At 33.4% G+C, this 25,813-nt stretch overlaps 3 protein-coding genes across 5 annotated transcripts; 1 reads left to right on the top strand and 2 right to left on the bottom strand.

Annotated features, from left to right (window-relative positions):
• Nucleotides 1-559: 559 nt before the first annotated feature.
• Nucleotides 560-7,257, top strand: LOC105836358. Its single transcript, XM_012680332.3, has 5 exons — nt 560-746; nt 4,341-4,559; nt 4,998-5,203; nt 5,594-5,938; nt 6,604-7,257. The coding sequence occupies exons 1-5, from the start codon at nt 735-737 to the stop codon at nt 6,941-6,943; spliced, it is 1,122 nt and encodes a 373-aa protein (XP_012535786.1). The 5' UTR covers nt 560-734; the 3' UTR covers nt 6,944-7,257.
• A 275-nt stretch (nt 7,258-7,532) lies between these two features.
• Nucleotides 7,533-11,415, bottom strand: LOC105836356. The gene is made up of 5 exons (XM_012680330.3): nt 11,353-11,415; nt 10,825-11,288; nt 9,537-9,817; nt 8,878-9,263; nt 7,533-8,784 (listed from the first exon to the last, which is right to left on the bottom strand). The coding sequence occupies exons 1-5, from the start codon at nt 11,413-11,415 to the stop codon at nt 8,134-8,136; spliced, it is 1,845 nt and encodes a 614-aa protein (XP_012535784.1). The 3' UTR covers nt 7,533-8,133.
• On the bottom strand, nt 11,156-22,598 carry LOC105836361. 3 transcript variants are annotated; one of them, XM_028194239.2, is made up of 10 exons: nt 22,536-22,598; nt 15,489-15,761; nt 14,912-15,175; nt 14,097-14,266; nt 13,629-13,700; nt 12,959-13,245; nt 12,649-12,810; nt 12,473-12,583; nt 12,095-12,279; nt 11,156-11,288 (listed from the first exon to the last, which is right to left on the bottom strand). In XM_028194239.2, the coding sequence occupies exons 1-9, from the start codon at nt 22,569-22,571 to the stop codon at nt 12,095-12,097; spliced, it is 1,560 nt and encodes a 519-aa protein (XP_028050040.1). In that variant the 5' UTR covers nt 22,572-22,598; the 3' UTR covers nt 11,156-11,288. The 3 variants fall into 3 exon arrangements, with proteins under 3 accessions (XP_028050040.1, XP_028050039.1, XP_012535790.1); XM_028194238.2 differs by lacking the exon at nt 11,156-11,288 and having other exon boundaries at nt 11,391-12,279; XM_012680336.3 differs by lacking the exons at nt 11,156-11,288; nt 22,536-22,598 and adding an exon at nt 18,667-19,360.
• Nucleotides 22,599-25,813: the final 3,215 nt, after the last annotated feature.

Below are 25,813 nucleotides of genomic sequence, written 5' to 3'. Positions count from 1 at the left end.
GGCGTACAAAAGGCACGTGCGTTACCCTCGGGTTGCCTACGCGTGTCCTGTTGCGCGCGCGTGAACACATACACACACACACCGCGGCTAACTTTTTTTATATCGTCAACTAATCTATTATAAATATAAAAATTTGCTGCAATTTAATAGATATTAGAAATATGTTTTTTGATTACTATCATTATTACTAATAACAAAGTTATAAGTTACCAAAATTATAAATTACTAAGTTAAAATTTTAATTATAAATTTAAACTTTCTCTTAAATAAATTTTTTTAAATTGGATTTGATGATCAAACCATATAAAACTTGAATTCTTATGTTCCGATTTTGGACATTGTGCTGTTTGGAAACCAAAGTTTGAAAAGTACAAGTGACGCTAACATATGTATTTATAGCTAATTTTTGGAACAACGATATTAAGTAGACTGAGGATCAATACATGAGGCGAAGTCGCGTTTTTGCTGGATATATGAAGATGTGATCCTCGAGAAGCATCGATACAGGGATGCTGGATGGGACGGACCTGACACGAGCTCCACCCATAAGCCTGCGCTCCGCCCTCGTGAAATTCATTTAACCCAGAGAGACACCCCGGACTCACGACTAGTTAGATCGACTCTTTTGACATCGGTGTTACTCTTCATCACGATCGCAATGCGAGTTGTTCCTCAAGTCATTTGTTCTCTAAGCCAATTTGTCGTTTAATCTCGTGGTATTGTTAGATTTTTTCATGTGCAAAATGGTGAGTCCTGATTATTTCGCGTACATGTGTGATTGTGTTAAAACATATTCTTCAACCCTTTCGACTTGTAGACCCTGCAGTTTCTGTGTTCGCAAAAATATGAATCTAAAGCGGTATCATAATTTATTGTAAAAATTTAACTCTTTAATTCACGATTTAAATGTCAAACATTTTAGTTCAGTTTACATTCGTTTTAATCTTTTGACAAATTATAAAATTGTAAAAAAAATTGTAGCGTATGTGTGCTTGTGTAGCTATAGTGCTATTCGTTATTATGATGAAATGAATTTTATTTTTATTATAATTTTGTGACATATAAACATTTTTTTTTATAAATAAAATAGTTATAAAAAAATATGAAGTAGTGTCTTGTCTACTAGTGTCTTGTCAGTACAGTAAAAAAATAATTAAAATGTATTTGGCACGACGATAAATAACACTTTTAAACTTATAAAATCTATTGACTGACAGGAAATGCATCATCAGTATCAGGGATCAATTTTCTAATGTAGACGAATTGAAGAGTTTAAAATTATGACTGAGAGAAGCCGTAAATGTATAGACGGAAACGCTTCCTTTTTCATATAAATAAAACTGATATGCAGACGACAAATGAATACATGACTAACGTATAAAGATAAATCGAGTGGCATACATTATATCTATCGAATGTCAGGGACAGTTGAAGACAGCAACTTCCTGTTGACACTATATAGCTAATTATAAAGATATCTTCACATATCCTTAACCGACTTTTATTGTCATGGAATTATCACCGACTCCGCTTGTAAATTTTGATAATAATTAATTACGGTTGAAAACGTTATTTAAAAAAATAACGTTTTCATTACTTTTTGCAAAAAGTTATTTGTTTTACCGTTATTTTACATAAAAATTTTTTTATATTTAATTTATATGATAATTTTTCTAAACTTATATATTAATTTATAGTCTTTGTTGCATAGTGACCTTAATTAGTGATAGCATTTCTTTCGCAGTTTTTATGTATTTTATAATTAATTTATGTAACATATTTGTATAGTATCGAGATCCCTTTCTTTTGATCAGTTAAACTGGCAAATTTTAATATTAAATTATAATTATTTTTTATATTGTTGTGTTTCTGAGACTTATATGTTTATTTAGGTAACATAAATGTATATAATTTTGTCGGTCTTCTTGATCTATCACTAAATTTATCTATTTGCCTCACCTATACATACGTAAAGTTTTATTATTAAAATCAGAATTTAAGTTTTTGCAAGATTTTGTTTTGAAAAATTATTTACATTTAGTTAAAATCTTATATATTTATATTAAATTCTAGAGATTAAATTAATATCAATGTATCAATAAAATAAAATATCAACGAAAGCTCATATTAATAAAAGTTGCAGTGTTATGTCCTGAATTATATGCATTTTACTCATCAAGGCAGTACTCGGAATTAAGTTGACTTTTGGACCGATATCTGAGGCAACGCTGACGCCTACTATTCCTTCACAATTGAAATCAGAAGCTTAAAAAGAACTCTTATGTATAAAATGTTACACATAAATAAGCCATAGTTAATTTTTTTAATTGGTCTCCACGTTAAATTCATTATTTTAATTTTTTAAATTTTTACTTCAGATTTACATTTAATTTTAGAAACCTTTATATATTATAATTCAGCAAAATATGTTTAGTAGATAAATTTTTGTAACAAAAAGTTAATATCTTTTTTAGTATACTCATATCTTTATAAAAACTTTGATTGTAAATCAAAAAAGCAAATTTTATAAAAAAATTTTAATAGTTTTTAAGCGCTGATATCATTATTAATAATAGATTACAGTATTTATTTTAGTAAAATCTATATTCAGTTTACGTTACATATATATTATAAAATTTTAGTAGTAATGTAAATATCGAAATACAGCATAAAATATATAAGGTATATAAAATATTGGTATGTAAAATATTTTTTTACGCACTTTTGGCCTACAAATACAATTTGCTTTCGACAAGGGATTAAAGATGATACTGTTTTGTTATTATATCTTTATTAAATACTAGCTATGCCCTGCCACGCGTTGCTGTGGCTCTCTATTCTTATGCTACGTTTTTTTTTTCAAATTTTCTTTGCTTTTGTTGTTTAACTTTCAAGAGCCTTGCTTTACTGTTGCTCTTTTTATTTTATTTTTGAATAAGCATTTATTTATCTTTAATAAATTATTTATTCACGTACTTCTAACTTTTTTTTCTAAAAGCTGCCATGGATTTAGAAATTCATTTAAAAGACTGTTTTAAATAAGTTCTTTTTTTTCAATAAAATAAAAGCCATCTTTATTTTTCTTATTACCTTAATTTAAACACAATAGAAACATTCTTCGCCTCTCCCGGTCTCTCCCCGTTTCTCCCAGTCTTTCCCGGTCTCTCCCGGTCTCTCCTTGTTTCTCTCCGTCTCTATTCGTCTCTCCCGGTCTCTCCCCGTCTCTCCCGGTCTCTCCCGGTCTCTCCCCGTCTCTCCCGGTCTCTCCCGGTCTCTCCCCGTCTCTCCCGGTCTCTCCCCGTCTCTCCCCGTCTCTCCTTGTTTCTCTCCGTCTCTACTCGTCTCTCCCGGTCTCTCCCCGTCTCTCCCGGTCTCTTCCCGTTTCTGTCCGTCTCTCCCGTTCTCTTCCTGTCTCTTCCTGTCTCTTCCGGTCTTTCCCCGTCTCTCCCGGTCTCTCCCCGTCTCTCCCTATCTCTACTCGTCTCTCCCCGTCTCTCCCGGTCTCTCCCCGTCTTTCCTGGTTTCTCCCCGTCTCTTCCCGTCTCTCCCGGTCTCTTCCCATCTCTCCCGGTCTCTCCCGTCTCTCTCCGTCTCTTCCCGTCTCTCCCGGTCTCTCCCCGTCTCTCCTGGTTTCTTCCCGTCTCTCCCCGTCTCTCCCCGTCTCTCCCGGTGTCTCCCCGTCTCTCCCGGTCTCTCCCCGTCTCTCCCCGTCTCAATGTGTCAAAATTTCAATAATATTAATGAAAAACTATTTTTTACACTTAAATTATGGCCATTAATTGTTGAAACACCGGTATATCCAAAATCAAACCCCATAAGAACACTCTCGGTTGCGAATGCAACGTTGTGTCAAAATTTCAAAGCAATCGGTGAAAAACTTACGGAGATCTTAGATGAGGAACAAACATTTACATTTTTATTTATATGGATTTATAACCAACTCATTATTTGATAATAATATAAATTTAATTATACTATATAAAATAATCTAAATGTACATAAGAAATTATTGTAATAGATCTATTTTGTAATATATGTAAAAATAATAATTTATAATGTTATAATTTATAAAAAGTAACAATTGTTACTAAAACAAAGTAACGGCGTTACAAATAACTTTCTAACTTTGTTAAGCAAATTAATGGATTAATAGATTATTAAGACAGACATATCAATAAATTAACTAAATAAATTAAATTGCATACAAAGTTGTAAAAAAAAATTTCTGTATTTATTCGTGAGAATTAAAACGCTATGATGGACGTTGATAAATGGTGGTAAAACTTCTTTGTGCGCGTATGTTTGTCATATTTATTCACCATACTTATCAATTGTTGCAGCCAATGTTAACGTATAGTGGCTGTGGTGTAGGAGCTGCGGAGGCCGAAAATGGTTCCCCAGCAGGATCATTACTATCCGGCGAAGGAGAAGAAGCCGGTGATTCGCCTGGAACATCGAGAGATACTGAGGAGGAAGCCACGCTTTCTGATGAGTTTTATTCTCACGATACAGACGAGGACGAAGAACAAAGCAAAAGACGACGGGACCGTGCCAGCTCCGTGAGCAAAATAAAGATCACTATCTTCTTGTTTTTATTAGAAAGAGTTAATTAACAAATGTACAAATTTAACTGGATACAGACCGGAAAATAATTTGTTAAATTATTAAAACAATTGTGCAAAATGTTCAAACTGCTTGTTAAAATACATTTTATGCTAAACATTTGTGCAGCAGTGCTCATTATATTTAGACATTCTTTATAATTATTTTGATGATTCAACCAAATTATTCATAAATATGTAACTACATTTTTAGATATTTTAGATACTTTAACAAAACTGTTTTTTTTAGTAGTTACATTTTTAGAGATTTCAATTGTTGTTAAATCTAACAAGATTTCGTATAGTGCCTTAATTTTAAATTTTGCTAATCTTATCCGGAACTCGAACAACGATTTAATTAGTGACGACCTAATAAAATTTGTGATAATCTCGTAGCTAGACGGCATCTCGTCTTCTGGTCATTTGGGATCGCCTACGCCCCGGGTAGGCAACTTAGGAGTTAGGAAATTATTTACTAACAGCCGTGAACGATGGAGGCAGCAAAACGTAAGCGGTGCTTTCGCCGAACTTCGTAAATTAGTGCCGACTCATCCGCCAGATAAGAAGTTGTCAAAAAATGAGATTTTACGGATGGCAATAAGGTAAATTTCTCTAGTTACATAACCATATGTTTTAACCTTAAGGGTTAAAATTAAAAGGAAGGGAGGTGAAAAAAAGTTTTCTTTTATTTTCACTTATATTCTCTTAGAGAACTTTTTTTGAATAATAAGAAAACTCAAAGGCAAATTTTATTTATCTTAAGGACAATTAAGAATAATTAAGAATAACATATTAAGATTTGCATAAATGTGTTTCTATTAATAATAAAATGTAAATGTGGGGTTTTTAATTAGTAATTTAATGAAACGTGTAACATTAAAACATAATATTTAATAAAAATTTTTAAGCAATATTAATAAGAGTAATACTCAAGTAAAAATTGATCGTTTGATATTCAAAATTAAAGTAACAATAAATCTTGTAATTTATAGATACATAAGATTACTAAGCAATGTTCTGGAATGGCAAAAGAGTCAAGATCGTAATGGGATGCAACACGACGTACGCATCAAGTGCGAGTCGCATTTGAACAACCAAATCTCTGCCACGTACCACGTGAAGCCGGCCATAACATTTCTGAAGCAAGAGAAGCTGAGTAACGAAAATTCTCACGTTTTTCGCGGTAATTATGTTGCGCAGAAGCATAGTACACACGCGTGTGACAAGAACGGCAGCAATTTACTGATGATTGCCCCGAGCGGACTCAATACAGCTATTTCTGCGGGAAAACGCTGCGTTACTCCCTCCATCGTCGTTACTCAAGGCAACTTTCACAGGTAAATTACGCCAAACTAATTTTGTGTCTGCAAAAAGTACATAAATTTAACAAATTGATATATAGTTATTTCATAAAAATTTATAAATTCTTAAACTCTTTGGATCGTTAAATTGTTCTTTTTTTCTTGGATAGAATAATGTACACATTTATTTATTTCAAATATAATATATTATCTTAATATTTTCTCTTATATATATTTTTCTTCATTTTTTGTTTTAGTACAAACAATCAATTTAATATTAATTTTGATTTTTATTTAGGTTTCCGTTTCAGATAAAAATTAATTATTAGTTAAATAAAATTAAGCTTTTAAAAGTGTCTTGCAAAAGATTCTTTGTTTATCTTTTTCTATTTAATAATTAGCGTATGGATAAAACAGGTTTAAATTTAAAAGTATATATTTTTGCCAGAACCAATTTGCTTTCTTTTTTTCGAAATTTGTTGGAATGAAAAAACACATTGTACTAGCTTGGGTATTTTTATTTATACATTATTCTAGAAACAAGTCACTTTTTTTATTTATTATATGCGCTAAAAGCGCTTTTATCGATAAAAGTGAATTGATAGTATGGACCAAAGTGTTTTATCAATCTTATTGTGCATTGTTTTCTTTTTACAATTATTAATACAGTACTAGTACTTCCAGTTTTATGTTTCTCACAGTAACAGCAACGGAAATATTATACGTTCTCCATCGAGTGGACGGTCCTCAAGTTTCCCAAAATCACCGCAAGTCTCAGCGAATACTAACTTAGTACCTAACGGCTCCTCTTCATCTTTGACGGGTAATACGTCGGTTGCAAACGGAATAGGATCGAGCGGTTCGAACTGTGCCCAAAAAAGATTTAAGGTCGAGCGAGAAGAGGAAGACCAGGCGTCGAGGGATTGTAGAGCACCTCCACCGCCTGTTCATAATATCCCGGTCAGGAAAAGAGTCAAAATTGCATTCATAAAGGATTCAAGTTCAGGATTTCGTGATTTGTCTGGTGCAGATCGCAAGTGAAGCATTGACAAGAGAGGTCTGTTTGTCGAACTGATTACTTTGCTTTAAGTGCACGCACGTTGTGTAAATACTTCTCTTATGCTGTATTTGACAATAATTGTGACGTACGATACGAAATTAACTCAATACTTTCTTTAATCTCTCGTGTTTAATATCTTGAGTTAATGTATCAAAACTTTATTTCCAATTACTTAAATACCAAAGATACTTTTTCTATACTAAATACTCTATTCTCGTTAAATTATTATATATATATATTTAATTTTGTAATTCATTTAAATATTGATTTAATAAAAATCCCTTCTTGTTATAAAGATAATGTTTACTTTCTAAAAACAATATCTCACGAAGGATTGGTTTTATAATATAAATTTGAACTTAGATTAACCTTTCTAAATTGAATATGTTGAATATTTTAATTATTAGAAAAAAATGTTACGTTAATTAAAATTTTATAAAAACGTACGTTCTTTAGTACAATGTATTTTTAAACAAAAATTGTCCTTTAAGAGAGCCATGATTAGAAAGATAAATCAATAGAATATCCAGACAAGGCCAGGGATAGAAAGGGAACATTCTTCAAAGAATATTTTATTATTTTTTGTATTACATCGTTTGTACATTATTAATATCGCAGTTACGTTTTGAACATAGACATGAAAAACACGAATAGGAAACTTCCAGTTACGTTGACTCATTGTAAACCTGCTACAAATATATTTATGTATCAAGCTCCCCGCGTCCGGTCGGGTGCCGTTTGTTGTTATGTAACAAGAATGTATTCGTGCATCCATTCATTTACACATCGCATTATTCTACGATGAACACAATAAACACCTGAATGCTTAATAGTTATTCATAGACAGCAACTTCATCATATTTATCGCAGACTGCTTATACTTATCCATTTTTTTTTTCGTAAATATTCAAAATTTCGTTTTTTTTTTTCATTCGACAAAAGTGACGGACATCGTCCAACACAGAGGTAACACTGTACACCGAATTTAATTTTGGCGACACACCAGCGTCGACACTTATTCTCTTGTGAAAATCGTATCGAGACTTTCGCGTGATTAATTCTCCATCTACGTCGAACTTGTACTTTCTTTTTATCGAAACGTCAAATGTTAATCTAAAGGCCTGCGAAAGCGGCACTCGCTTCGCGAGATGCCAGCTCTCGCAGGCATTTCCTATGTTAGGTACACTTTATATCGAGTGCTGTCCCTTTTCGAAGGTTCCGGGGACAACTTCTTGGGGACGTATCGTTCGTCATTGAATTCAATCGGCGGCACCGGGGTGGCCGGTCGCTCATCGCTCTGACTGAATGCTCTTCTCGGTGGGACGTCGGGGATCCTCCGGGTGCTTTTGCAATCGACGCTGCTCTGCTTGCCCAAGTTCACGCTGACATAGCTGACGTCGCTGGCACGTGCATTCCTCTTTGCGAAGTCTATCTCTACGTAGCTGACTTGAGAATCGCGCGGTCTCATGCTGACGTCCGAATTCCGTTTATTCTCCTTGTCTACCAGTCGCTTGACAGCCGGTGCTTCCGGTCGATCCCTCTTGAACGTCACTAGTTCCGGTTGTTCCGGTCGAGCCCTCTTGAACGTCACCAGCTCCGGCTGCCGGGAGGAGCGAGAGTCCCGCCGGACCTTCTCGTCGTAGTCGTCCGAATAAGTGCGCCGTTCGCGGCCGCGAGTCCGCGCCGCCCTGAGGTCCTCGCTGAATCGCAGTTTTTCGTTGAACTTCCGCAGACGCTCATCTTGCTCGTCGTCGAACACCTCACTGGCGTTGTGAGTACTGCGCTTCGGCTTTCGCACGTCCTCCTCCTGTGGAACCTTGGACTGAAAGAAGATAAAGACAAAAGACGTGAGATAAGCCGGCTTATCTGAACATCTCAGATCCCAACAGGTCCTGAAAGACCTAAACGCTGATACCTTGAAAATATCGATTCTGTCGTTAAATTCCAAATCTTGACTGTTCCTGCGAATCGGCGGATAGTTGGGTCTCTCCTCCTCGCTGCTGCTCTTGCTAATCCAAGCGTTATCTCGGGAGGGTCCCGCCCTCTTCGGCCACTCGTTCTCCGTCTTGAAATCGTACAAGTCTCGCATACGTTCGCTGAGTTGGTTCGCTCGCTCAGCGTTAGCGTCGACGACGCTCGAGGAGCGATCTTTCACTCGCTCAACGCTAGCGTTGACCAGACTCGAGGAACGTTCTTTCACTCGCTCAACGTTAGCGTTGACCAGACTCGAGGAACGGTCTTTCGCTCGCTCGTTAGCGTCGAAAATGCTCAAGGAGCGGTCTCTGCCAATATCCAACTCATCTGCAATCACGTTATTCAATTATTGCAGTGAGAAAAAAAATATCGTTGATTCGACAAAATTTTCCAGTCAAATTGAAATTTTATCAGTTCAAGAATTTATGCATTTAACTTAAATGCACAAATTTCAATTCAAGTATTTATATAGTTAATTAAAATATGTAAATGCTTGAATAATCGAAATTTAATTTAGTTGGAACATTTGGCCAAATTAACAACACTTTTTTTCTCGGTGTGAAGTAGCCCGCGTAAAACGAGAATCATCGTCTTACGTACTTTGCCTCTGTAAGCGTCCCTTCTCGCTTTTTGCCGGGGAGAATTTTCTGGGGGGTTGCCACTTGGAGGAGTCCGCATCCTTGCGCGACCCTTCGTCCTTTCCATCGGGTTGTTCAGCTGTGGAATCTCCACTTTCGGGATTTATCGGTGGTGTAGGACTGGGCGATGGACTCTTGATGAACGTTACCCACCGCGTAGCCGTGCTCTTTTTGATTTCACAGCCAATCCTTGCAAGGGGAGACGCCTCTCGGTGAAACTTCGTGTCGTTAATTTGTGGAAATCTGAGAAAATTATATATTGATCGAGCTTTTGCCTCAATCGCTTGTTTGTTAATTCAATTATACATATATTGACGCATATTCACGTAAGAACATACAATGCAAAGCTACCTCGAGTCTTTGATAAAATCACTATCCACGATTAACTGTAATAGATTACTTCAACATATACGTAACTTCAATAGGAAATTGATGAACTTCGTCTGTATCTTTTAATGATAAAATATTCGTTTTTCGTCATAGCAAATTTATTGATCTTTATTGAAGTTGTTTGTTAAAGTAGCCTATTGCACGAAATAATTTTTTTATTTGTACATACAACTGATTAAGCTGATTTCATTCTGATATTTTCAGATAAAGAATGCTAAAGTATTAATTAATTGTTATCGTAAAACGAAAAGAAAAATGCAAAATCAGTATATTAATTATCCATGCATATTCTTTAAAATAATTTTTTATCAAAAGACCGTTTTCCTTTTTTAAATAACAACAATAACGTATAAAAATACTTGTCTCACATAAACAAAGGAAGACAGAGGAAGTACATTTGAACATCGAGACAAACTTCTACAAACGTCGAAAATTCTCGTTATTATGTATCGAGTGAGCTACTTTTTATGCAAATCTCTTTGTCCAACACGTGGACCACAATCGATAACAGCCACGAATATAATCAAACGATAATCAAGCACGACGAGCGTCGCAACGTGGAAAAGATATTAGCGACTAGTTCCGGTCGGTGGAGCAAACCAGGCACCGCTATGTTTCCACGTTGCGCGATTCCACGACCAACGTGAATTTTCATCAGCAAATTCACCGCCAATTCGGCTCGGTCACATCGAAGGAAGAGACACGAACGAAGGAAACAGAGAAATCTGACCGAAACTAGACGCCATTACCCGTTGGAGGCTCCATAACGACTACCGTGTTCAATCGCGCCTACGAATCTCAACTACAACCCCGATCACGGCATTTCTCGCTTTCGGACGTGGAAAATGTGCGCGGTCAACCTCGTGGCGATGATTCGCGGGTCGCTGCAGTCCGTGTGCCTACGCTGCTCGGTGATGCTCTTCTCCGGCTTCCTAATGGTGGTCACGTCGGTGCTGTGACTCCGGATGGCGTGCTGAGGCCGACCGGCGGAGGGTCGATTCTCGGTCGACGAGGACTTCGCCAGCCGTTTCTCGGTTTGACCCGTCGTCGATTCGTCGACGCTCTCCTGCTGATCGTCCCTTGACGGTCTCTTGGCCGCCGCTGGTCCCAATTGCTGACCCCGAGGCACGTTCTTCGGTAGCGGCATCCACCTCGTGGTGTCCAATTTGCTGGTGTCGGTGATCTCCGTGTGCCGGCGTTCCTCCACGCGACGCTCCGTGTACTTCTTTAGGCAGTCCACGTCCGCGCTGCGGCTACGTTGACTGCGAGGTGACCGAGATGGTCTTCGTAGTTGCCCGTTGTTGTCCACCGGGCCGGCCCTTTCCTAAGATTTGAGCGAACGCATTCGTCGGGAAATACTGATCGCGCAGTGGGATGGTGCAGTATGCTTTTATATAAATAGCATTGTGATATTTTTTTTTTGTAATGGCTTTGAATGACAACGAACTCATTATCTTATACGTAGCAAAGAATAAAAACAAATTTTTTTAATTGTTTTAATAATACGAATTTTTTATCCAAATTTCTTTGCTTTGTAGCTTGTATTATTTTCCGTATTTCATAATTATAATTGTATAATAATATATCTAACGTTTGAATCTTTTTTAGATATACTTGCAGCAAATTTTTATAATGTTTCGAAAATAAAGTTTTTCATATGATAAATCTGTATTGAAAATTATATTGATAATTAATTCAATATTGCTTGTTAATCTAATGAGTAACATGAGATTTAATTACTTTAATTGCTGATTAAGTGTCATTAATTAAATTAATTATATAAATTAAGTTACTATAATCTTATTACTTAGAGGGAGGTAAGGAGCGGAGGAAAGAGGGAATGAATCATTTAATAAACCCCTAACAATAATTTTTCAACGAATAATTCAATTTTTTCGATAATCGAGTATTTTTCTGATAAGTACACATGCAATGTATCATCGATAATTTTTCTATTATTTCTGCTAATGAATACAAAGATAAGAAAAAAATTGAGATGGCCTCTCAATTAAATGGAGATGTGTTGCCGCATTGATAATCCAAAGGCAACGGTGGTTACGCTCACAAAATCGAACTTCGTTCAGCAAGGAAGACCAGCGTCGATAAGGAGGCGCTTATCGGGGGGGTTACCTAAGTGAGATGGAGCTTCGCGTAATCCGCTATGTGCAGGATTCCATGTTCCGCGGATGCGACGTGCAAGCTCGAGCCGCACGCGCGTGGATTGATCTTGGAATTATGCAGCTCGGTTATTTGGGTGCTGCACGCGGCCGCTGGATCGCCGCTGGTTTCTAGACTTCCCACCCAGAACTCATTCCCTGCAAAAAGAATATTGTATTACTTGGAAAATATTAATGACTGAGGATATTTCATATAGACACATATTTCAAAGCTTCTCCTCTTATCAATAATACTAAATTATTAAATAAGGCGTTGAAATTTATATCAGTGTTTAACATCACATAAATTGATACTTAAGAAGATAAATAATAAAATAAATCATATTTAAACCTGGTAACGTATTTCCATCCCAAGCGTAAGTTACAACGAGGAGTTTACTCGCGTCGTTGGGTCGAAACAGTCTGCTGTGCGGTTCTCTCAGGGCAAAATGTATCTTTATATCTAAAAATATCATTATTGTGTAAGTTGTAAGGATATTTATTTTTATACAGTTATTGTTTACTAACCGCCAAGATAGTCGCCATTTCCCGCACCGCCGCAATTCTGTTGTCGGAAATAAGCGAACATGATGTCAGAAACGTATTTGAGCTTCTTGTTCATTTTTCTGAGGGCAATCTCGAACGTTTTCAGGAAATAGACTTCCTGATCCTGAATTAATTTCCAGACACCTGCCAATTATTATTTAATTAATTAATAATTAAAGAGAAAATTGTGAGAAATAATTTTAATAATTTGTTATAACATTTATAACCGTTCAAGCTTAAATAATATTTAAGCTTTATAATAAAAGCTTAATAATAAAAGCTTCGCACTAACCGAGACCAAAGCCAACCACGTGCAAGAAAGCGGTCGTGTTTTGCTTCTCGGCTCGGCTGTTTGCCTCGAGCAGTATTATTTCTACGGTGAGGAGCGTTCTCTTCATGTAATTCTCGATATCAAAGATAATCTGATTGCCCAACGTTATATATCGCCTGTTCTCTTTCGACTTCATACGTTTTGTGGTTTCGTCGTAGAGCGGATGATGATCCTCGCCATAAAACTTGGCCCATAAAACTCGCATGCCGCGTTTTTCCTCGAATGTGCCGTCTATACCCGGTCCGTACCTATCTCGCACAGATTTATTCTTTCAAAAAAAATTTCATTTGTATATTGCAAAAGGAACTAGAGAACGTATATTATAATTTAATTTCGCTATTATTCCGTCATTATTTTCACTTTGGGTGACATGCAACAGATTTAGAAGTGATGCGCTCACCTTATTAACTTTATTATTATATAATAGAATATTAACTTTATTATATAATAATAATTAACTTTGTAACATAGTAATAATTAACTTTATTATTATATAACAGAAAAAAATTATAAAATATAAGCATATTATTAAGACATCGCTGTTACTCAGTACAATTTCAAATTTTTTCTTGGATATAGGCTGTTCAATAAATTTACGCTTTAATTATTATTGCAAAAAGTTATTGCTTACCCATTATCTATATTGTTCTGCTGTGGCGTGATGACAATGTCCTGATATTCCATATATCGGGGCCTTTGGAATCTAGAATAACAGATTGATGATCATTTCTATAAATATAAATCAGCTTTAATTTCTTATTTCTAAGAATAAGAAGAATTAGAACAGTAAGAATTAGAAGAAAGATAAGAAGTTAAATCGAGAGTTAAAGTTAATTTACATCGACAAATGTGTATAATAGTCGCAAATTTGCGACAAATTCTAAAGTCTATTTAAAAAATAGTATTTATTAAAAATGGCTAACGTATTTGTAATAATTTTAATGATTTCTTAACTGTAAACATTTTTAATGATTAAAAATAACTGCACGCAAAAGAGATAAAAATAGAACACGCATCTGCAGACGCGACGGCAACGTCACGAGGTTCGCAAGTATAAAAATATTCCTGAAGAAGGCAGGGTTAAATAAATGCATAGAACCTTGTGCCTACGACACCCATAATAACCCCTCTAGGCTGGACGACGTCTGGGTCGCTGCTCACGATACCTCTATTATTTCGCGAGCCGTCGTTTATGAACTCCGTATGAGACGACACCACCATCATTGCCGACAGTTTAATCTCGTCGTAGCTCAGGCATTTTGCTAGGACCTATTCATCCAATTTTAATTTTAAAGGTGTTTATTAGGACATTGAGATGTCAAAGAGGATAATATTATATATACGAGAGAAGCTGATATTATGAAACTTTATCTTGTTTTTAACATCCTATAAACTTCCAATATCGGTAAATGTATGTAACGTTACGTTCATAGGCAATTTAATAGGCTATAATAAAGTGTAGTAGAAAAGAGAGGAATAAGGGAAGAGAGACAACAATTTTTATGAAAATATATTATTTATAAGAAAATTGCAAGAAAAGTACTTCAAGGTTTATTCCTTAAATATATGTATAATATGTATACAAAAGAAAAATATTATTGCTTTTTCTATACCGTCAAAGAAGTATCTATTATATATAGAATATTTTTTCTTTGTTCAAAATTTATTCAGAGTTTTTAATGAGAGACAATGGATGTTGCTACTTGTATCACTTGTACAGAATTTGAGAAAAGTTCGAAATTAAAAAATAAACTAATATTCTTATATTTGTCTTCTACATTAAATTTTATTCTTAATTTCACTGTTATTCTAAATTACACTTCATTTTATTCAATTCAATTATTATAATTATGTTCTTATGAATTGATGAATTAATGAATGACTTAATTAACTAAGACGATATCAAGTGCTTACCAATGGTTCCTTTTCGTGATCAGTACCAACACTTTCCCATCCATCGAAACCACTCTTGTTATCAAGCAATTTCCATCGATCGTTGGGACCGCAGAAAGATGCCGCCCTTTTATCCATTAGACGGTGAATGAATTGGATGAGACCCATCTCCGCGTACATAACTTTCTCAACAGCGCTACCATACAACCGCTTGTGCTTCAGCCACCGAGCAATCAAGGGCAACATCGCTTCGTGAATCAGCGGATATACCGAATTTGCATTTAACTGCAAGATGTCAAAGATTAAATGTGTGAAAGTAATCAGAATTATTAAATATCATAAAAAAAACTTAAACTTAAGTAAAAATCTCTAAACTATATAGAATGAGAGTTAGACAAATTAAAATAATTACATTTTTATAAACTATTTACTATTTCTAAAAATACTCGATTAAATATTTATTAAATGTTTATTGAATAAATTTAAAAAGACTCAAGAAAATTGTTATTTAAAATAGAAACATTATGTCCCTTTGTCTGACTATACATATACGTATATACATATTGATCGCTCGATCAAATAGCTTTCTTATGCAAACCTCGATAGTATCCGAGCTGATTCCTCTGTCCTTCAAAGCGGTGCATCTTACGGTGTTAATTGGAAACTTCACAGGGAACGCATTACTTCGTTTGATTAGCTCCGCTACGCTGGTTGGTGGCGGCACGGAGACGTTGAGGCACTTCCTTAGCAGCTCCTTTGTATCGTCGTCGAAGGGCACGCCGTGCGGCGAGCCCAGTGTGTTCTCCCATGAGATCTCCGGCGGATTTTTCGCCAGCATCTGCTGATGCGCCTCCTCCGCGGCTCGATTGTTCTGTAAATGAACGCAAAGATGTGCGAACTAAACTCTCAAAATAAAATAAAAAAAAAAACATTTGTTAAAACTTGCAGTTGAATTTACGAATTCTGCGGGAAAAAATGTTAGCTTAGAATTGAAGATTCAATTCCCAGTGAAACAAATTACAAACACACTTCCTCAAAGAGTTATTGCAAAAATAAACCTTACGCTTCCCGTATATGTTGTGTCATTCGCGGAAAGTTTGATAAGCCTGTCGCAAAAGTAAGCGAAAAAATAGTTACACTTATATTGTATATATATTCAAGAATTTTTTGCTAAAAAAAGATAGTAGGCAATTTGCTTGTTAGCTTTGCAATGATATTAAACAACTTCGCGGTTCGAACTCAACGTCATCGATGAAGCAAAGGGCGACGAAATCGATTCTAAGAAAAATTTTGCAAAACAGTGAATCGCCGTTCTATTAATACAACCCCCCTTCTGATTACAAGCAAGGACGCCTGTCTCTTTGACACTTGAGCATAAAATCCGTTAAATAGCGTAAAATGTATCTGTTCACCGTAGCGAGCGGCTTGACGTTCACTCTCTTCGTTGTCGCGAGCGCATATGTAAACACATATGGTCCATACACATCCGCATACGGGTATGTACACATGCAACATGTACGCACATGCATGCAGTGCTCGTGGCAGCTCTACAGTTTACATTTTTTTATTTACCGATTTTGCCACCTGAACGATAGGGGTGAGCCAAGAGAATTCAGACTATTTTGTATTGTAAAACAATTTCAATGTTGTAGCTTTTGCTAGCAATCGTTATAATTTTTATACAAAAAAATATCATAACGTTTTGTGTATATATTAATCAGTTGTTGTGTAATACATTTATGTATAATCTATATTTTTTATTAATATTTTCTACTATTTAATTCTTCCAATAATTTTATACAAACATATGCATATATAAAGGTTATTATCTATTTAAAAATATATGCTTATTAATTTAACTTTTTCTAATAAAAAATATATTCTGTTCTTAAAAAAAACATGTTATTATGATATTATTATTGATATTATCATCACTTTTCAGCGATGCTGTAATTAGTTAGTCAAGTTCATGCACTGTGACTTATTTCACACTCATGTTATCTGCTGCTGTCAAATTTGACAGTTAACTTTTTATAGTAAAGTGTAATAGATTGTAAAAAAAGTTTAAAAAATCAAAAACTGAGAGACAGAGAGAGAGAGAGAGAGAGAGAGAGAGAGAGAGAGAGAGAGAGAGAGAGAGAGAGAGAGAGAGAGAGAGAGAGAGAGAGAGAGAGAGAAGAAAGCAAGAAAAATATCACATAATATTATATTATTATTAAATAATAATGTTATAATATATTTTTATGTAAATGTACTTTATTATATTTACATTTAACGATTTTAAAAATAAATAGCAGCGTGCACAATGTTATGTTTATTAAGTTAAATTAAACACTAACACATTCAGATACTGCTTTAATCGATTGACGACTGTACAAATAATAAAATTTAAAAGAGAAGTATTGCTATTATTAATATTATAATATTAATATTATTAAAATATATGTTTCAACAATCAAGGCATTTCAAAAATAATGAAGAATTAATTGTAATTAAAAAGAAAAATTAATTATTATTTTATAGAACAATTTTTATTTACTTATGTCATATAAAATATTTATATGTATATTTGTCAAAAAATATAAGATAAAATTAATCATACATAGACTATATAAAAAATATATTAAAAAATAGTAAATAGGCAACACAAAAACAATTTAAAAAAAAAAAAAAACAGAAGTAATATTATTTTTTGTAATCAAGAATATAAATTTTGAATAACTATAATAAGAGCAATAAAGAACTCCGCACAAAACTAATGGAAAAACGACTTCACATATGTATATTAATAAATAAGAGCAGACATAACATGCCTATACAGAGGTTAATATAAAATATATATATACTCATGAATGAGTAATAGTAGGCGTTTTTGAAAAGATATATGCATCATTAGGTATATTCGAATCCTTTTCATTACTATATATGGATGTGTTATACAGGTGTTAATACATATATGTATATATTCAAATATGCTGATCACCATAAAATTGATGCATATCAAAAGAACCTTCAAATGTGTTACAAAGCTTTGAAAATAAGCTTTGAAAATAATTTTTTTATAAGCCGTTGATTTCAACATTTTAAGTATCTCGAAAACTGGGCATTTTCTGTACTTGCGGCCATTAAGAATTTTTGATCAGGATAGTCTGAACTTTATCATACTAAACTTCAGCTAATTTGATTGGGGTCTTTTTTTCATTAGTTTTATGCAGGGTCTTTTATCTCTTATTCTTATATGTTGATATCATTTTATAATAAAATTGTCATTAAAAATAGAAAATATTAGAAGAGGAGTTCTTAATTATGGTTTCTCATTTACATTTGAACAATAATTTTATTAATAATCAATATTTCTATTATCATTTTTATTCGGTAATATATTGTTCAATTTATTTTAAAATTATAAAATATTTAACATTTAGGATATTTTATTAAGGATATTTACAATGATTTATTTAATTTTTATTCATAAAAATGTAATAACACTGTAAAATGGGTCGAAGAGAAATGCCGGTAATGTAGCTCCTCTGCTAAAATAAATTTTAAACAATTAATTTTGTTTAAAAAAAAACTATAGTTTTGTTATAAAATTTAGTCTTATTTAATCTTAATTTAGTCTTAATCATTAAATTAGTGATAAACTGTATCGTGCGATTCACATGCGTGTGATCGACTAACCGCAAGATTGAAAAATTATGTCTACTATGTCGAGAACAATTTTAATTTGTGTGTACGCTTTTACAATTATATATTGTTGACAAACAATGACTCACCTTACGGACGCAACAAACAAACAGCGACATGTTTAAAGTTTAATTGTCGCAACCAATTGTGTGTGAAACAAAATTGCTGCTTCCCTTCTTTTTGATTTTTTTTCTCACTCTTACACAAGACGCAATACTACACTTTCTTTCTATTTAGAATTTCGAAGACACTATGTAAATGCAAATCAATTGAGTGATTATATAAGTAAAGAAAGGAAATCTACGAATCGAACTTGTTTGATGCACCGATCGCGACCTGGCGTAATAGCTACTGCGAGAGATGCGCCAAGTTTTCCGGGTTTTTATCCTGAAACGGCCACGTCAGTCTTTTCCTTCTGCTTCTTCTTCTTCTTCTTTTTCTTCTTTGTTTTCTTCTTTGTTTTCTTCTTCTTATTATGATTCCCACTCCCCCAATAAACAGGAGCGAATCGACCACGTAGTCAAAGCAATGGATAATTGATAAGTAGGTCAAATATTGAAAGGCAAAAACTAATATTGAAAGACAAAGTCGTTCGAACCTCCCCGGGCCATGACTACGTCAGTGAACACACGTAATATCTTCTACATGTAATATTCTCGCACTAAACGATATGTCTAAGAGAGAATCTAGTCCGTCGCTCTTTAGACGCACATGCGCGCTCGCGGCATGGTGCACGCGCAGATCCGCGAATCTTATTGTTTCGCGCGCATTTTTTTTTTGTGAAAAGACGAGAGAGACAAAAAAAAAGAAATGAACTATTTGTGCCATAGTTGAATTGTTTGACTTCTTTAGTAATTTTTTTTAAAGTCAATGCTCAGTAAATTTTTTATTTCTACCATTAATATATTTAGAATGTTTTATTTGCAGAATTTTTTAAATAGTGTTTTCTCGTAGAATCCAGAGAATATTTTTTTACACACGCAGAATATTTTATTTCCACGAAGAGAATTTTTTTCTGAATGTTTTATTTGTAAATTTCAGAGAGATTCAAATTTCAGAGAATATACAGTGTATATCAATCTATCGCAATGTATCGATTGGATTTTTAGTCTAACTATTGCAATAATTTTTTATTACTGGAGCAATAATTCTGCAAAATATATCTTTTTATGTCTTTAAAATAAACTTCTTCAAGTTTTTCAAGATTGAATAAGAAAGAGGAAATTAAAAACGTTTTTTTAGCAAAGTTTCCGAGATAAAATTTTATGTTTGATACACGAAAAAAAAGAATATTTTGATAATATGTTTATTCTTTGCACATAAATCTTGAAATGAGATTATGAAGAGTTAAACGAATATAATTTAATTGAAGAAATGTTATATTGTTCCACTAACAAATTATATATTCTACCACCACTTATTATTAAAGAACAATTTTCTTACAAAAAGTAAAAGAAAATTGAATAAAGCAAAAATTATTATTTTTAAAATATAAGATTAGATTATTTCTATTTGATAATATGATATTCTTAGAAAGAGCTGTTCATATAATTAAATTAAATTATTAAGAGTGTTTATTTACAACAATTTCTTTTTCTTGTTTTAAAAATTAAAATATTAATCAATTAATAAATTTAAGATTAATAATGTTTCATTAATTCTATCATATTGTTAAAATAACAATTTTTTAATTCTCGTGCGAGATGCGTTCACGCTTATTTTATCATCTTTTCTGCTAGAGACGGTAAGCCGGAAATAAGCACACAATATGATGTTGTTACATCATATTGTGTGCTTATTTCTTTCACATTGTATTCCCTGATTGTTTTTCAAGATGGAAAATTTATTGGAACAAGGATTAGAAAACCTAATTCCTGTTTTTAAACGTATATATTATATGTATATTCGTCTAGACGCGTTATTGAAGAAATTCAATAAAATCTCACAATGACCTGCACTCATCGTATAAGAATACATAGCCGGTTTCGCAGCACATATAAACTTTGTGAAGCATGACGTTATTGTTGTTAAGACTCTAAGATTGAAAATAACTTAGAAAAATTCATAATGTGTATTTGTATGAAGACAAATATGTATTGCAATGAAAAAGATAAAATTTGTTTGAGAAATCAATATTCTAAAATGGATTAATTGTTGCACTAACTTTAAAATATATTTTAGATAACTTTTCGTCATATATAAACAATTTAATATTATTGAAAATTATATTATATTATTTACTTGGTACAAAAAAAGTACAATACTCATCTTCTTCAAAATTTGTGAAAAAATCGAAAGATGTTATAATCGAATATATTATTATAATTGAATTAAGCATATATTTTGTATATAAGTATTATAATATCGAAATAAAATTACAATATGATTATATATTATTGCTTATATATGAAACAATGATCGCGTTAATTTAAATACATAAGTTTCAATTTAAGAATAATTTTTTTCTGTGTACAATAAGATAGGGCGCGAGATTAAACCTATGATTTCTTTATATACTTATATATATTAATACATTATATAAACATAAGATTTAAAACTTTTTTAGACTCATATTTATATAATTTTTTTTAACCCTAAGATAATCAAAATTAAGACATTTTCAAACATAATGGTTTTTCTGATCTTTAGGCAATACAAATTATTTATCCTAATATTTATAAATATATTCCAAATATTTAAAAATTTAGTTAGCTAGTAAAAAAGTGAATAAAAAGGATTTTATAGAATTTTTCTATAAACGCGCGCGCGTGTATGTGTGTGAGCATGTGTAAATGTCTTATTATAATCTTTTTAATATATATTATATAATATATATTATATTATATTATATATTTAATAATATTTTTCTGTGTTAATTATTAAATTCAGTTTTTTATTTTTAATATTTTCTTTTAATTTTCTAAACATAAGAATATGTATTTAAAATATTTATGCATATATGTTCAAAATGTTTTAATCTTTCTTATAAATATTTTACGTTATTTAATCAAAAGTATTACTTATACAAAATAGAGGAGTCTATTTTGTATAAGTAATCATTATTTTAATAAAAAAGTGTGCATAAATTCCATTTTAGTACTGTTGTAAGCTGTTATTGAATTTTATGTTCTAAGGAAAAAACTTAAAAAGTTGTGCACAACAAATGAAATAAAAAACAATATATTAAATAAGGAAAGTTTTATGCTTTCCTTTAAAACCATTTTACATAAAATATCCGGGTCGCAGATTAAACGCGGAAAAAATAGCCAAACAAAATCGTTAATAATCTTATTGATCAGGGCCGCCGCTAGGTATTTAAGCGCCTGTGTGCGAGTTTGAATTTGGCGCCTCATGTTTATAGTCCGGATCATATTAAAAATAGGTTTGTTTTTTTATTCCTGCACTGCTGCACTGGTGCCATAAATTAGAATAAGACAAATATATTTTTTCTTATTCTAACTTATTGCACTAGTGCAGCAGTGCAAGAATAAAAAACAAACCTAATATTGACGAAACAAGACAAGAAAATTTTAAAGTAGGTATTTTAAAAAAAATTTATAAAATTATTATTCAAAAAATTTGATATCGAGTTGGTGATGATGGTGCCACCCGCGTGCGGGTATGGCCTGCACGCCCGCTTACGACGACCCTGTCATTGACGTTTCTGTTAGGTTATCCGCACTTACGACCTGTGATCTATGTTATATATTACAAAATGGCTTTTATGCAACATATTAAATTGTTCCTTATTCCTTGTTCCCTGTTTCCAATTCCACTTATTAATAATTTACTTACGTTTTTAATTTTTGATAATAATGCAATATTACTCAATATTATATATGTATAATGCACATTCGCGTTATAAACATATATGATGTACATGTTCGCATGCATACATGTATTCGCGTGTATATATGATTTTATTAAAATATAACTCTAGAAAATATTATCGTCTTACCTCCGTCACGAAAAGACGCTCGAATTGCTTACGCATGTTAACGCAACAGCGGGAGTAGCAGAACTGCAAAACAGGAAAACGTGAAATTCACCTTGATCCAAGCCGGTATACAGGGATGTGACTGGAACATTTGGCACTTGTACTAAATATCTAATTTTAACATTAACAAATAAAAATTATATTTATTACTTAATAACATTAAACAATAAAATTTTAATTTATAAAAATTACATATAACGCATTACAGTTGTAAATGAATTTCTTTATTTTGACAATGTTTTCAATGTGGAATATATTTTTTGGAATCTTCGATTTCTTAATACGCCTTTGACGCCTTAGTCACCGTTCGTTTATCTTGAAATGATTGTGAATCATTTGGTAGCTATTTATTTGCATGCATTACTTTGTTTTATACTTTTCTTAATTTTTGTAAATTAACAATTGCAAGTAAAATATATTTTTATATAAATCTTATAAAATTTTTTTTTGAAGGAAAATAAATATTAAATATTTTAATATACAGTATTTTATAATTATAATTTTATCATTAAATAATCAAAATATATTGTTGTGTAAAAGAATAAATAACCAATTTGCATAATTTTTTATTAATAAAATTTAATAGACGAATAGAAAGATGAATAAAAAAATAAAATTCCGGAAAATAAGGAATTGTGTAAATAGTCGACCTCTGTAGAACAGCGCAAGAACTGCGAGTTGGAGAAGCAAATGGTAAATTGCGTAAAGATAAATAAATCACGGATAATAATAGAATAACATAATAATTTTTTCACTTTTTGTATAAAGAACTTAAAAATAAAAATTATTTGAAAATCGTATAAAGAACTTAAAAATAAAAATTATTTGAAAATCATAACATGTTAAATTATATATAAATATGTATTTTTCATTACATAACTTCATAAAATACGGATTTAAGATGATTCAAAATTAAATTTAATATACACGTATAGATAAACAATAATGTTGCAAATGAGCAATAAAACAAATTAACTGTCACAAAAATCAAACCGATGTATTTTTGCGCAGGTCGTTATATATTAAGATAAACAGAAAAAACGACCCATGCATTTTAAAGAACTGCCACGAACATCTTTCACCGACTGATACTAATTAAAGGCTAAGATAAAAGTTTGTGAGTCTGACGCTTTCTGATTTAATGACGAAGGGTTGATAAAGTGATGTCTAAACCGGCGACACGCGAGTAAGCGGTACATCTTGGAGCGTAACACTAGCCGGGGAACCGGTTTTATCAATTTACATCGCGTTCGGTAAAAGTAAACCGCATACCTGCACAAAGTGCACGGGATATTCTCTAATCGTCTCGTTAAGCGCATTAGCAATTTCTCTCCGTGGCGTCCAAATCGCGTTCGGGAGTCTCGTTAAGCCGCGCGATCCTTTTTCGCGCGCGCTTAAATTCAACGCTCTCTGCCTCAAATTAATATGCGTTGAGAAAGGCTCAGCCATCTTAAAGCTCAGCTTCATCTCGCGCGTCACGCTGACATAAAGAAACTTAAGAATTAAATATTATGCACGTTACACTTTCGTGGCACTAATATAAGACTCCGTTTACCGTAAAAATGTAAAGCACGCATTAACACAACGTGTTGCTTATCCGAGGCATGACATACATAAATCGTGTATATATAATATGATAAACAAGAATATTAAAATTATCGATTATTTAATTTTGTAAATATTATAGAGGCAGTTCAAGAGAAAAGCTAATTTATATTAAACATTCTAGTAATATTTCGAGAAATCAGTGTATCGAAGTTTTTTCTCCTTTTTTACACTTGTGGTTGACCACGAGACATTGCCGGTGCACGAGAGAAAGAAAGAGAGAGAAAAAGATAGAGAGAGAGAGAGAGAATGCGAAAGAGAAAGATGAAAAACACGTATTGATAAAACTGAGATGAACGACGAATGGTGAACGTACGGTACGCCGCGTCGTACCGTTTTGGTGGCATAGTCGTTAGTCCCTCTCTCTTGACACGATTCAGTGCCGGCTTTAAAGCAGGTGTTTGAAACAACACACCGTGATAAATAATATTGGATAGAAAAAAAATCTCAATAATTTTTAAAAAACCTAGAGGTAAAAGCCGAAAATCTATTAAAAAATACTGTCTATTTGAAAAACAGTGTGATTGTAATAATATAAATAGAACAACATATATAAAAAATGTTAAGTATAGGTAGGAAATAAATAGAATAAAGAGACTGTAGAAATCTAAATTTACAATGATATTTAAGTAGACAGGAGCAGACGTTCAAACGATATAATATTTATAAAATATAGTCTCATTTATAAATATGTATATTGTTTATTCATAGAATTAGAGATTATTTCTGCACTTGAAATAAAATAAATCATATGCATTTCATCGGAAAGAACACAGTTGTGAGGAAGCACGGAAACTACAGCGAACAGGAACGATTCTGATAAAACTTCACCGATTAATCAGTGTATTCTCGAGCTAATCATATCTTTGATAGATACAAATATATCTATCAAAGAGAAAAAGAAGAATAAAAAATTAAACGTCTTCAATTAAAAAAAAAAAAGTCTTTACAACAAATAACACTCTCTTCTTCCTACAAATGATATATCTGTTACGGTATCTTTCTCACGGAGGATTGCTAAATATTCTCGGTGGCAAGACGGTGGCGCGCGCGATCTCTCGATCGCCTTACGCCGCGTCGAGCAGCGTGGATCGCCGATGTGTACTACCAGTGTGTAACTACGGACCTGGGGCTGGTCTCACGGCCGAGGGCCTTTCAACTCGGTCCGTATTTCTCGTACAGTCTCTCGCAAGGTGTGGTTCTCGACTGGCTGTCAACGGAAGTATGCCGCTGGCGGGATCAACAAGTGCCGCGCGAGATCCACGTTCGGCGAACGATCGACGACGGGCCAGCGCGCGTCGCGTCTAGTCCCAATCTGGGATTCCCCTTTGGTTACGCGCAGTTTAAAAACGGTGCGGGAAAAAAAGGTGCGCGCGTTTTTTTCCTTTATTTCGGAGCGCCTCTCTGTCCTCCGAGGAGTGCAGGACGGATCGGCGGAGAGGAGTCGACTCGAGCGGAAGGACGCGTCGCAGGACCACGAGCGAGGGGTGGGGAAACACGGCCGATGGACGCCGTCTTTCTGACGCGGACCGGGAAATAAGTGCGCGCGTGTTATCGGAACCGCCGCCGGCGCGCGGCACACACGTGACCCCTTACGAATTTGTTTGGCGCGCGTGCTTACACCACGGTGAGCG

Source organism: Monomorium pharaonis, chromosome 2 (genome assembly GCF_013373865.1).
Source record: "Monomorium pharaonis isolate MP-MQ-018 chromosome 2, ASM1337386v2, whole genome shotgun sequence".
In the NCBI taxonomy this organism is placed as follows: Eukaryota; Metazoa; Arthropoda; class Insecta; order Hymenoptera; family Formicidae; genus Monomorium; species Monomorium pharaonis.
Note: the sequence above shows the minus strand (reverse complement) of the source record. Positions and strands in the feature narration are given on the sequence as shown.